At 40.5% G+C, this 13,939-nt stretch overlaps 1 protein-coding gene across 2 annotated transcripts in view; it reads left to right on the forward strand.

The window, feature by feature from the left end:
- vps13b (vacuolar protein sorting 13 homolog B) overlaps nt 1-13,939 on the forward strand; it is a 301,790-nt gene that overhangs the window by 263,530 nt on the left and 24,321 nt on the right. For both annotated transcript variants that reach the window (XM_023331569.1, XM_023331568.1), the window contains exons 47-51: nt 2,730-2,885; nt 4,299-4,568; nt 6,232-6,315; nt 7,267-7,442; nt 11,650-11,820. In XM_023331569.1, coding sequence (XP_023187337.1) covers nt 2,730-2,885; nt 4,299-4,568; nt 6,232-6,315; nt 7,267-7,442; nt 11,650-11,820 — 857 coding nt within the window. The remainder of the gene's footprint in view (nt 1-2,729; nt 2,886-4,298; nt 4,569-6,231; nt 6,316-7,266; nt 7,443-11,649; nt 11,821-13,939) is intronic.

Raw genomic sequence — 13,939 nt, forward strand, 5'->3', positions numbered from 1 at the left:
GATGCGGCGTCACAGGTTCGATTCCCGGCCTGGTGACTCCTGCTGCATGTCTTCCCCCTTTTCTCATTATCTACTTTCTTGTCAAGTCACTGTCAAATAAAGGCCACTAGAGCCAATAAAACCTTTCAAAAAAATCTATACAACCTGAAGCCAAAGTACAAATATAAACCAGCTTTAAAAAACGGTTTAAATAGGAGCTTATTGGGAAATATGTTGTAAAAGGTGAGTGTTTCAGAGACCAAAAATGTCATTGATTATATTAAAATGTGTTAATAATTGGACATTGAATGTGAGATTTAAGTGTCATGTAATGTGGAAATAATTGAAGTTTATCTGGTGTATAGAGATTTAAATGTTTATAAGTAAATAAGTATTAGAGAGGCAGGAAATGTTGTATCTTCTACCTCCTCCTTTTTTAACAAATCATGTAAAATTGCATTGCGCATTCATTGGGCATGATAATTTGTTTTAATTAACATTTTTTTCTTGTTTTTCTTTTTTTCTGTTGGAAATGAATAAATAAAATGAAGTTACGTGGACTACGATTAAATCACTGTATTTTATCAACAGAAGTAATTCAGTAACTATTTACATGACGTCAATTAATGAATTCTTCAAAATATATTTTTTTTGAATGAATGAATGAATAATAAAGTGTGAGGCTGGGGCCTAAAGAATGTGCTTAAAATGACCACATATGGCTGACTGGGTTTTCTCAGTGTCACAACCTCCTGCGTAAGTCAAAGAGGCAAAACAGCTTCTTATTTTTCATTCTTGTTGTCCTACGTGTTCGGTTCATCTGTGTCACCGCTGCTTTTTCTTCCTCTGCTTGAGTCGGGGCAGAATTAGCCGAATTAAAACAAAAGCGGCAGTCGCCGTTTGAAGTGTGAGCAGAGACGTTATTATGACTTCTCCCCTAAAGGTCAAGTTGAGCCACAGGCACGATAAAGTCTGCAGAGGCACGGGGAGGAAAGTGAAGGGGGGGTTGAGAAGTGTTGAAATAACAAATCTGTTCTCGCAGATGGCGCTCCGGCTATGCTGGGATCTCCACTGGATCTGCCCGCTCCACATTTAAAACAAACTTTACACTGTAATGCTGAGGTGAAGTCAATACGCTTAAATCCGATTTTCATCCCAAAGGGGAAACAAGGCGGGTTCCTTCTCGTTCGCGTCAAACCGTTGGCCGAGAAACTCTTAACAAAATAGCAGAAAATCCCACATTACAGTTGTGTTTTTTTTAACTTTCCCTTTAGCTGTCCTAATCCGAACCGGTCCTGGTTGTGAGGCCGCTGTTGGCGGAGGAAGCCTGCGGGTTGCCCCGCCCTCGGGCTTAACCTTAACCTGCACCACCTGGCTGTTTACACTGCTCTGCCACTTGCTCCGCGAATGCGTCCTGCGAGAAATTGAAGTCATTCCTACGCAGCCAACACTGACGGAGAGCGATCCTGCAGAAAGCCAGCGCCGGCTTTGATTAAGAATGTTATTGTAAAGAAATCTGTCTTCAAACAGAGAGGAAAGGCTGCAGTGGAGAGAAACATAGAAGGTCCTGACCAAGGTCCTAACATGCTCTTTCACCTCTAGGGTAATTTGTTTTTCTTAAAGCAGATTGGCTAAATGTTCGCCACATTGAAGCAATGACCTGAAGTGTAAATGTTCAGAACAGGTTTTTTTTTCTCTCTCTCTGTGTTTTGATCCGGTCGCTAACTTTCTGTTAGATTATTGAGCCTGTAAACCCTCGTCATCTCTGCCTGTCTTTTTAGATCCATTGGTATTCTTCGTCTTTCTCCTGGTCTGTCCTCCTCTATTTTTTTTTTCTGAGGTTTGACATTGTCTTGGCAGAAGGGCTGACAGAGAAAGTTCATTGAGGTTAAAGGTCAGCCGCAGGGCCTCAGGAGGGAACGGCGCTTTAGATCTCCCTGCATATTTATGATTCTGCTCCTGTATTATTACCATAATCTTATGACAACATTCACATTGTTTGACAAATGAGAGTTTTTGTCTTGTGGTGTTTAGTGAGCTGTGGTGAATAGTGGATAGGTGCTCTCTGTATGACCTCGGCATAGCAGAGGTGTGATTGATAGCTGACCAGTTCCTTTGCCTTTTTCCACTTTGTGTTTACAGAAAGGGAGAGAAAAAAAAAAGTCTGCAGAAATGTGCAGCTGAAACTCTTGCAACATGGATATTGTGCAACAGAAAGTGCAATTAAAACAGTGTTCTTCATCCAGTGCAGATGTCTTGCAGCTTTGCTTAATTTGATCCCCGTTTGCCATCTTGAGACCCACAATACAAGGAGTTTTTATGGAAAATGGTTGGCATTTCGTCACCACTCCACACTGGTTTGGGATGTGAAAAAGACAGGAAAGCATCTGTTTATTGCTGTCATTGTGTGGCTGCGTGTTTACACCCAGCCACACACATTGATGGCCTCCACAGAGCAGCGATGGATATCTAGCCCTCTGAAATGACGGAGAAGAAGTGCCTCTTATTTAAAATAGCCTCCACATCCAGGCGCACAAACACAGACGAGGCCTGATGATGACGTTCCACCCCAGCTGGTTTCCACCAGCTGCTTTAATGTGTGCAACCTTCTGTTTCTGCCGCTGCAGCGAACCTACCCGCACAAAAATGATGCAAACAAAGACTCGTTTTTATTTTATTTTTTGTTTATTTTGAGAAAACCTAATGTGTGTTTTCTGGTTGCCTTGGTTTCTTTTTCTTTATTTTTTTAGCTGTTGCACATCTGCATCGAGGGCTGGGGGAACTGGCGCTGGTCCGAGCCGTTCAGCGTGGACAACGTCGGAACGCTGCTCCGGACCATTCAGTACAAAGGACGCACCGCCTCCCTCATCATCAAGGTGCTGCAGCTCAATGGCGTCCAGAAGCAGGTACTCTTTGCTCTCATTTCCCCCCCAACCCCCCATCTCCCCAAAAAAAACTTAAATAAAGCATTTGCAGCACAAGCATGCTGTAAGTTTACATCAAAGCTTAAACACATCAAGAACGTAGACGTCAGATCCCAGCGCCAAACCACGGAAGAAAATCTCTGAAATAAAAAGCAACAACATGTTTGTAGGATTATACAGAAAGCCTGGCGTCTGTCCAAGTCCCCTCGTCAGGATTAGCCACTTTAAACCCGCCCTCTGTTTGCATCCTGTGATTTAGTAGTTGCTTAGCTAACAACTGAATGTTTTCTGTTTTTGTCAATTTGTTGTCATCTGTTTTGCAGCAATAAAATGTGTCCCATCAATCCACACAGAGGATCACAGGGGAATCAAAAGCCAGATCACAGAGCAGCCAGCCGCCTGCTACAAGAGCAGGGCTGAATCATGTCTGAGTTTTTCCTGCACACATGCAAGAGAAAGTCCTGAAAACGCAGAGATGCCATAGTAGTGACAGTTTGTTATGTGAACGCTGTAAAGTGTCAAACATCTCCCACTCATCCTGGAGACGAAGCTGACTTTTCAGTTCACACTCATTTTTCCTTCAGTCCTTATCTTTGAATAAATCTGATCCCTTCAGCCACAACCAGACGCCAACATATAACCAACCCCACAGCGCTACAGCGGTAGCTTTGACAGATAAAGTAAATAACTACATGCATGAGAATTGGTCAGCTTATATTTTCTTCTGATTCTATTTGTTCTGTGACGTGTCGCAAACTGCAGTTGTCTCGGTGAGAGAGCTGCTACTGATTTTAGCTCATTCTGATTGGTCCATAAGACCTGCAATCTAAAAAAATGTACAGCATATAATAGGGCTGCCACTAACGATAATTGTTATCGATTAATCAGACAGTCGGTGATTAACTGAATACTCGGATACAAAAATGTAAACTGCAGATTTTTTATAATATCCTTTTTTAGATAATATTAGAAATGCATGAAAAGATGCAATAAACCCATCAATTCCCTTTTAAAATAAAAAAATAACATTTAATTGTCTAAAATGCAACAACACAGCTTGATTATTTGTAGCAAAGGATGCTTAATAAAAGATTTTTGTATTTTTCATGGAACTTTAACCGGGTGAAACTAAAACAATGTTACTTGAGTTGTGGATAAAACATATTTGCAAAGTTTTTTTTATGTTAAATGCAATATGTATATATTTTTGTACAGTTTTGGCTTAGTGACTGCTCTGACTGTGTTGTTCCTTCAGCAAAAATAATCGATTCATCAGGATTAATCCAATAAACCGTTTCAGCCCTGATATATGACCTACATATCTTATAAAATCTATAATTTTACAACATGGGTTCTGTTGTTAAGGCCAGGTGTGTCTTTTAACTTTTCTTGCAGATAATAATCTGCGGACGGCAGGTGATGTGCAGCTACCTGACGCAGGACATCGAGCTGCGAGTCGTTCAGCACTATGTGGGAGCCGACAGTCAGACGGTGGTCAGGGAGCATTGTGACTGCCTGGAAGCAGGGGCCAAACTTCCCTCCTACGTGCTGGAAGACGCAGAGATGACCGAGCTTTGCATGAGAGCACGCGGAGACGAAGACTGGTCGCAGGACGTAGAGCTGGAGCGGAGGGAGAAGGGCAGCAGCAGCAGCTCTGTTGTTCAGGTAGATCTACACAAAATGACCCAGATCCATGGGGTTCTGATGTAACTCTGAAATATCTGGCTGTTTTGTGGAGTTGGAGGCAACACTTGCTTCCATTAGACATCTTTTCTAAGATGGACTAATTGGTTTATACTGAACGATGGAAAAGGGCCATTGTACTGACTGCAGCCAATGCTTTGCGCTCAGAAATGTCCAAATGTGGTAGCCAGACACAAAAAAGTATACATACAAACATTGCACACACCAAGGCTAGCTCTCTGTCCACACGCATGTTTGGAGCTGGTGGACTGGACCACCAACTGTGGCCGGATCCTCCTCTTCTGGGTGGCCGGAGTTGCTGAGCTTCCATGTTGCTGCTCACTGTTAGGAAACAGATTGAGATCTTCCCCTCAGATAGGCTTACAAAGGCCCTCCGGCCCATAACCTGACCATGTTGAGAGGTAGAAAACACAGTTTATGCTCTCTCATAACAACACTAACCATAGACAGGAAACACTAGCTGATATGTGGGCACACAGAAAGGCTTTGAAGGCACTTTCGCACCGCTGGATTAACCCCAGCTCAAGCTCCGCTCTCCCTGCTCTTTACTTTTCCTGTGTGATTTCTCCTTTAACTTTTCCTTTTCTTTTTTTTAAAAATTAGCATTATAAAGTTAAAAACTTTTCCAGATTCTAAGATTCTAGGTCTGATCATCTCTGACTGAAATGATCAAAGACTAGATATAAATCCAGATTAGTAGATGGTTCCAACTCATCCATCTTTTAATTGTTAACGCTCTTTACTGCTTCCTGTTGCATCAGGCTTGTCCACCTGTCTCACCCTCTTATGCCAGCATCTGTGTTTTTTCTCATTTGTCTGATGCTGTTCTTCATCATTAAGATCTCTGAGGTAATGTCTTTCCTTTGCCTCTCATTCATCTGCTCTTTTTGCATCTCTCCTGCCACAGTCCTGTAGTTCTAACAAAGCACAAAAGATTATCATGATCTTATTTTTTTGTTTTTCACCAGATCTGGTCTGTATATCCGTTTCCCAGAGTCTCACTCCCTTGTCCCAACAAGGCAGTTATGCAAAGCCTCGTATATTAAGTCTGAAAGCTCTCTGCTCTCTGTGCTGTCCCCAGCACTAAATGAAGTCCCCTGTCTGTCATAAATTGGACCACTTGTAATGCATCTTGGCATCTCAATGCTTTAAGGAGAAGTAAGTGGGACAAAGACCAGTGAGACTTGAAGAGCCCTCAGCTTTTTGTCGGGCACATTCTCAGCTTTTAAATCTTGTTGGACTTATACTGCCTCTGATACTCCTTTATCTGGCACTAGCAGTTGTCTGTCGCCTCAGCCTGTAATATCGCATTAGGGAGGCTCAATATTTTACAACTGAAGGAAGCCAAGAAACAATGGTTTTAAGGACAAAGCATCATAACGCAATACTGATGGAAGACTATAAACATGGAGGCGACGAATGCATCTATTTCCAAGCAGAAACAATTAGAAACATGTTGATTTTCAGTCCCTGTGATCAATCTGAACTTGTTGCAGCTATTGTAAGAGATTAGAGGTATCACACATACTAGATCTTTCCAGTGGCAGTGGGGTTGGTTTAAATCATGCTTTGTAAAAAGAAGGGACCTTAATTGATCAGTAAGAACAGATCTGTGCTCTTCCAGGTGGCCTGTTCCAGCGGCTCGTTGCTTTACGTCTGGTGTACTCTGATTACCGTTGAGCCAGACTCACACATGCAGCAGAGACTGGTACGTAATGCACAGCATCACACTCTTTCATCAATATATTTGAATTTGCTAGTATTTAATACTTTGGATGGAGTAGCTTGTCAACATAAAAGCAATTTCACCCTGAGAATCAATAATGTATATTCTATTCTATTCTATTCTATTCTATTCTATTCTATTCTATTCTATTCTATTCAAGCCTTAGCACCACATTGTGACACAATTTTAAAATTTAGCCTGACATTCTATTAATTCATATTTCAGTCAGACATTTGATCTGTGCTTTACTGCATAGCAAATGTTGGAAAAAATCTATTATGTAAAAGATATTTAAAAAATATAGTGTGTGTATATAAATATTTTGTTTTGTTTTAATAAAAGACATAGGAAATTGTGAGATCCAACATACCATCTGTCTAAGAATTTCACTTTCACATACGATACGTTGGGCTGCGCTTGACACTAAATGCATATTATTTTAACTCGCACCATGTACTTTGCAGTGATGTAATTGTTGTTAGATCAGTATATTTTGTTTTTTGCAGTGGTTTGTCTGGGTTTTTGTCTCTCTTTCTGCAGGTGCAGGAACAGATTTCTAGGGTGTTGACTTGTATTCTCTATTTCTTTCTCCTTTACTCTTTTTCTCCTTCCTTCCTCTGAAACCATTCCCCCACCTTTCTTTCCTCCTTTCTTTTATGTCTCCATGTCTATTACATTTGAAAAAATCCAAAGTGCTTTCTTGTATAACCAGTGGAGTATTATAGCGAAAGCCGTATCGCTTCAATTATGAGTAATTATAAGTAAATCTGTTGGGCCTCACCTTGACACCCTGACAGCAATTGTGAGTGCTACCCTGGACAGGACACCTTAAAATAATAATAATAATAAATTTGTCTTCTCAACTGATCAACTCCTCTTTGTAGCCTAAATTTGCAGTTACGTTTTAATTTTTCCAAAACTCTTTTCTTTCAGGTGATTTTCAGTCCACTTTTTGTCATGAGGAGCCATTTGCCAGAGCCACTAGTTGTCCACATAGAGAAAAGGAGTCTAGGGCTGAAAGAAACTCAGCTAATTCCTGGACAAGGCCACCAGGAACCTCTTTTAAACACCGAGGCAGAACTTACCCACCACCTGATTTTCCAGGCCAGGTAATTAAAATCAGATTTACTACTATTGCACAAAACACGTGAGTGAAAAGTCTGTTTAATGGTTATTATGGCTGACAAATACTTACTAATCCAAAACTTATATTGTTTAAACTATTTTATGCCTAAAGGATAGCGAAAATCTTGTAACTATCTCGCACAGTGGAACAAAAAAACTCTGTATGTTGAACAAAACACTCACGTAGCCTTACACCTAAAGGTACAACATAGATCTGTCAAACACTCATAATGAACCAATACCTACTTTCAAATAGGCAACTTCCTTTCCTCTTTCCATCGCTCATACCCGGTTCGGAGCCAGTAGAATGTACTCACAGGACAATTTAGTTCTTTCAGTGCATGGTTGTCTTAAATCATGAGCGACTAGCTCATACAGCTGCAAGGGAAACAGCAACTCTGCTCTTTTAATGGGTTTTTGGTGTGCCTACATGTAGCATAAAGTCAAACCCTTCACAGCACATTCTGCTCTCTGTGAGCCATTAATGAAGACATGATCCATGAGAATCTGCGCACATTTCAGGGGAGCAGTAAGCTGTCTTGGCTGCAGCTGTGACACAACTCTAACTCCAGCATGTCAGGTTGGATCGTAATTACACCTCACTTACTGTAGATATGAGATGTAGCACAGAGCAGCTGAGCGTGCGTTGTGTGTGTGTGCATACCCACACAGATGTGTAGAGGAAGAGTACAGTATATGTCCTGTATCTGTGTGTGGTCCATGTATGTGTTGGTTAGCTAAGTGCTAGTGTAAGTGTGACATTTATGGTCAAAGCTTGTCACATACATCACTGTTGTGCTCTGTTACTTTGTCAAAGTTTGTAAGTGTTCTTTTGCACTTTCTAATCTTTTTCATATATTTGTGTTTCCAGGCAGTTCTTCATAAAAAGTAGTACAGTTGGTCTTAAAATCAAAATTTATAGTCAAATCATATGTTTTCAGCAGCCACAAATAACTAAATATTTCTCATTTGAAATAAATTAAACGTATGTATTTTAATTTATAATTTTTTTTTTAGTTTATCAGAGTGTTCAGGAACTTCTAACTTGTAATCCATGACTGCATGTTTCCATAAACAAGAGGTAACACAGACTAGCATTTTTTTTAGCCAGTGACCACAAGGCTGAATGAGAGTCGCACACTGAGCAGAATGACCATCTTCAATGCTTAGAGAGCTGCAAAGAGTGCTATCTTATGGTTACCAAGTCTTATTAAGAAGTCACAAAAACCACCATTAGATGCTACCTAAATGGGTTGTGGTGCCAGAAAAAAAGCCTTTGCACATGTAAATGTTTTTAAAGGTTCCTTAAGTCCAAAGTTAGTAAAACAACACCACTGGCCTCCATATGAGTAACTAAATAATACCTGGTTCAGAGTCAAGACCGATTTGTAAGGTAGGGGGAAAATTACTGCTAATGGGTGTGGTCTACACCATCGTCCAAAATATTATGCAAATTGGATTAAAGTGTCATAAAGATAATTTTTTTCTTTCTCAATTAAATTCATGTTTAATTGAGAAAGAAACTCATCCTGTTAGGATGTTTTTTATTGAAATAGCTTTTGATTTTAGTGATTGTGACCTTCTAATACTTCAAATTCAACAAATGACCATTTTCAGTTCTTTACGACCTATAAAATGTTTTGAAACTCTGCGGTGCATAATAATTTGAACAGTGCATTTTGAGTTTTTTTTATTTTTGAAGAATATACAGTTATCATTGGGAGGTTTGTTCAATAACATTCAATTTATACTCTAATGGGTGATGACTTTTATTATACTGGCTTATTTGCATCGACCATTTAGGAAAATCAGGGAAAAATATCATTTGCATAATAATTTGGAACATGGTGTAGTTGAATGTGAGACTATTCAGTCTGACTAATTCAGAGGGTTGGTCAGTCAGATGCAGGTTGTGAGAAGCCAGATGAGTCTTTCTTGATGAACCAGCAAAATAGATTTCCTACAGATTTTGATGAGGGTAAAACAGTTTTAATAATCTCTGTACTTGGCTAAATGTTAACCTTTCAGAGTAGGGAGTTAGGGGCTGAGGGGGGGAGGGGGGTTGCACTTTGGACAACAAAAGGTCTGGACCAAAGAATGAATATGTAGGAATACAGTTCATGTCCACTGTAAAGTGTGACGAAGCATCAATGATGCTGTTCATCCTTTTCTCCTCCAAAGACCTTGGAAATCCAGTGAACAGCATCACAAACTCCTTCAACTAAAAATCTTGAGGATACCAAACTGAAAATGGGTCAACAAGACATTAATCCAAAACCTGTGGCAAATCTTAAAGTTTTATCTGATACATGATCTACCTTCTTCCAGAGTCATCTTCTAAAACTCCTAATGGGAAAAGAGCATAAGAGGGTACTCTGGATAAATAATCCATCTATTGATATGCTCCAATCTTGTGAAATGTTATTGGAGAAGATTAAGTGCCGTCTTAAAAGAAGGGTATATAAGGCAATATCAGCAGGGGTAATTAAAGCACCAGTAATTCTATTGAAAATAATTATTTCTGAAACTATTTTTTTCCCTCACTAAATAAATCTACTCACATTGCATGTTTTCCTCCTTTTATTTTTGTGGTGCGAGATTGTGATCTCGCAATCACGAGTGAATTTATTGTGTTGTTTTCGCTACTGATTAAAGTATTTGAACATCTCTAATTCTTGTTATTTTATGCACCCTTGCAGAAAAATTATAGCTCTTTTTGGTATCATTTGCCGGTAATGGGAACAAACAGGATAAATCTTTGAACGTGACCGACTGCTTCTGAGATATTTTTGTTAACCGTTGTATTTAGATATCTGGTAACAATGTTTGTTTTGGTTTCAGTTGCAATAAAGAAACCACAGTGGGCATACTGTCCCTGGGAATATATTTGGCTGATGTTGTTTTACAGAAATCTTTTTCATGCGTGCAAAAAAACAAGCTTTGAAAAAAAAACCAAGTGTCTTGTCCTTCTAGATTGCAACCACAGAGCTCCTTGTATTTACAATCCATCCCCTGTCTGAGCTGCTTTCAGACCGCACAAACTTACATTCTCTTCTTTGCTACCCCTGCCCAACTCAATCCATCGCTCATCTCTCTTCATCCTCTCAAACACACACTACAAGCCACAACTGTAAACATACACACATGTACAGAGACACCCCACCCCCCCTCCAACCCAACCTTTCAGCTTACCCTAAACCTCTACGATAGATCCAATCGTAAATGTTCACTGGTCAACAGCTCATCTTTCCATCCTGTAATTACGCATAGCTGTGGACTTTAATGGACGAGGTAGGGAGCAGAGTTGCGGTCCACAATGCTAGAGACACAGACAAGTCTTAACCAGAACGGTTTTGTCCTGCTCCTCTCATCCCAGCCGCCACATAGGAAAATGGTGGGTTAAAATCAGAAGTCCGTCCAGTTTCCCCCCTCAGGGACCGCTCTGGATGAAAAGCTTCCTGTCAACACCTTGTCCCTCTCCTCAGTCTTGTTCCAGATCCATAAGCTGTAGCCCTCTGCATTCCCTTTATAGCACAATGGGCTCTGTTAACAAACTGCTGTTCTGGGTTATGGGGGCTTCTCTGCTGCAGCCAAGAAGAACTGGATGCTTCCCAGAGAAAGAGTAGATGCTATTACATTGTTTGGATTTTGGTTCTTTTTTTGAGTCCGGTCTATAATTGACCAACGAATGGAGATGAGGTATCCAATCGGATTATTTACTGCCATTTAGCTCTCTCTGTGATCTTTTTGAATTAGTGTTTGTAAGGCAAGCTCCATGTCACACACACAAAAAAACTATAACAAAAGACAGATTCCACCCACTTCAAGGTTCAAGGGTAAAAATGGAGTTTAGCCGAAGGTCGCAATGGGAACAGTTAGCTGCTGTCAGGAGATGTCTTGTTTTATAGTGAAATAAAAGAGCATTGCTGAATTGTTTCTGGCATAATGTAAGTAAACAAGCTTCCATGCCAGATTCGCAGAAATACACACACACAGCAGCTTCTAGCTCTCTTTTCAAACAATGACTTATCACGGCCTGCACCGAGCAGGAGATCACGTGGGATCGGTCTATGCACTGATGTGCATAGACTGCACTTTCGATGTTTTAGGTAGCAAGACAAAAACGGTGTGTGTTTTGACAAGGAATCAAGGATCTATGATGACTCTTGAGTTTGTGCTGTTTTCCCTCAGGGAGGATAAGGATGCGTCACACTGTGCCGTACCCATCTCCACCGGTCTAATCAAACAGATAATGAACAAGACAGGGAATGAAGACAACCCGGAACACATCCTGGCTGATTTCTATGGCCCCAAGACCACCACAGAGTCACCATGGCCTTACGTCACCAAGGACACTGACAGGTACGCCCTCCTGAACTTTGTTGTCTTAAGTTTTATTTATGTCAATTGAAATTCTAAACAAAGATCATCTGAAGGCATCTCTTTGCAAGCACTAGGTGGGTTGTTCTTGACATTGGGTGTTTGTTAATAGCACCTTGAAAAATATTTTAACATAAACCCTTCCTCCCTGGGCATGGCTATAACTGGATCTTTCCTTGTGAACCCCAGCCAGATTCATCTCAGATCCCGCGTATTTTGTGGACCAACTTCAGGGGTGGTACAAGCCAGGTATTGCGCGCAAGCGATGTGATTGGCAGCAGACTGCATTCGTTGATTGTCCTGTGGATTTACATCAACATTTTCACCGTAGTTTTCAATCTTCAGCAAAACCATAGTAGTTGTCGAGACGGCTAACGGCAAATTGATAACTCTGGTCAAACCTCGTGGTTCCAACCTTTTTATCAATTGTGCCTGAGGAGCTGGGGCAACCCGCAATGAAAAAATATACCGAGAGATTTCGGAGAAACTGGCCGCCCAAGGGTGCACATGCAGGATGACATCATCAGTGTTCCCACTTTCACCCCCACCTTCCTGCCCATATTCACGCCCACGTAGTGAGGAACACACTGCCAACGGAGGCACACCCAGCTTGGCTAGAATCGAACAAGACATTAAATGGCTAGAGTGAGACTTGACAATGGAGAAGGGGCTTTATAACATTGTTGATCTGTTGAAATGCTTATTTCACCCAGATTCAATTCAGATCAAACCACCTCATTCTTATGTAGCCAGATTTAAGTACATAGAGCTCAATTGTAATTTTCATACTCTAGAAAGTTATTTGTTAATTGAATGCTAGTTAGTAAGCAGTCATTTTTAGATTTGTGCTGTAATTCCTTCTAATTAGCAGGAATGTGGTGTCATAGAACTGGCTCAGAGTCACCTGCTGCAGGTTAAGAGGGCAGAAATCAGACAATGTAAAAACAAAATTGAAGCATTAGTTATAAATTCTGGTGAATGTTCTAAGAATCCCTGTCACGGTGTAATAAGGATTTAGATTTAAAAGCTTTCCATCTTTCAGTCTTCTCTGGGTGCCTGCTAAGACACCTAATGTGGAAAAGCCTTCCTCATCCACTTTTACTTGTAAACAGTGAGAAACAAAAACAAATGCAGGGTGGAAATGAAAAACATGATGTATGTTTTAAGCTAGTTTCCCACTAATCACATCATCAGCGCTCACCACATCAAGGCCCTTTAATACCTCATAGCCCATCTAAGTCAACATCTATAATTCTTTTTAAGATTAATTGTAGTTCTTCTGTGGCAAGCTTTAAATCTCAGATTTCATAATACTTTTCATAAAGACCCTCCACCACTGTTTTTTTTGTTTTGTTTTTTTCAAATCATAAGATTCTTCTCGCATTCTTGCTGCAAAGTTGTGCAAGCCTGCTTTTAATGAGGTCAGCCTCTTTTTATTGGTTACTTTGTTCAGATAATAAAATTGTACAGTGCAATCTCCACACAGGGCTGTGCACCAAACTAGAGCAGCAGTCCAGAGATTCTGGATGTCATTTTTTACACACACAAACCACAAGGCCTTACCTTCAAGTTCAAGCACTGCACTTTAGTGTGCATGTGTATTCTGCTTATATGCGTGTAGCAATGGGATGAGTCTGCATGTACAATATACAGTGTTTATAAATGTCTCCGTGGAAATCATATTTTGTCACCAACTAGTCACATCTTGATAGCAGCGGTAGGAGAGCCGACCACATGTTCCACTTCAGGCTTTGGACTACAAAGAGTCCCAGAGGATCTGTTGGACATCTGAGTCGTATGTCTGCCTGTGGTTTCTTGAAAATCTATTCGTTTTTCACACACACACCCACACACACACACACACGCACAAGTTTGTATTCTTATCCGTATTAGAACTATGTATTAACTTACATTCCTTTTATTAACTGCATTCAAGCCTAACCCTAACCATTACCAGTACATTCCTAACCCTGGCCAAATGTTAATATTAATTTATACCTTATCTATAAACTTAATCCCTAACCATCACATTAGGACCCGGTTTTGGCCCCCATTTTTCGGAGAAGGTCCTAAATGGAAACAGGTACACACACAAAGTGGC

This window comes from Xiphophorus maculatus, chromosome 3 (genome assembly GCF_002775205.1).
Source record: "Xiphophorus maculatus strain JP 163 A chromosome 3, X_maculatus-5.0-male, whole genome shotgun sequence".
In the NCBI taxonomy this organism is placed as follows: domain Eukaryota; kingdom Metazoa; phylum Chordata; class Actinopteri; order Cyprinodontiformes; family Poeciliidae; genus Xiphophorus; species Xiphophorus maculatus.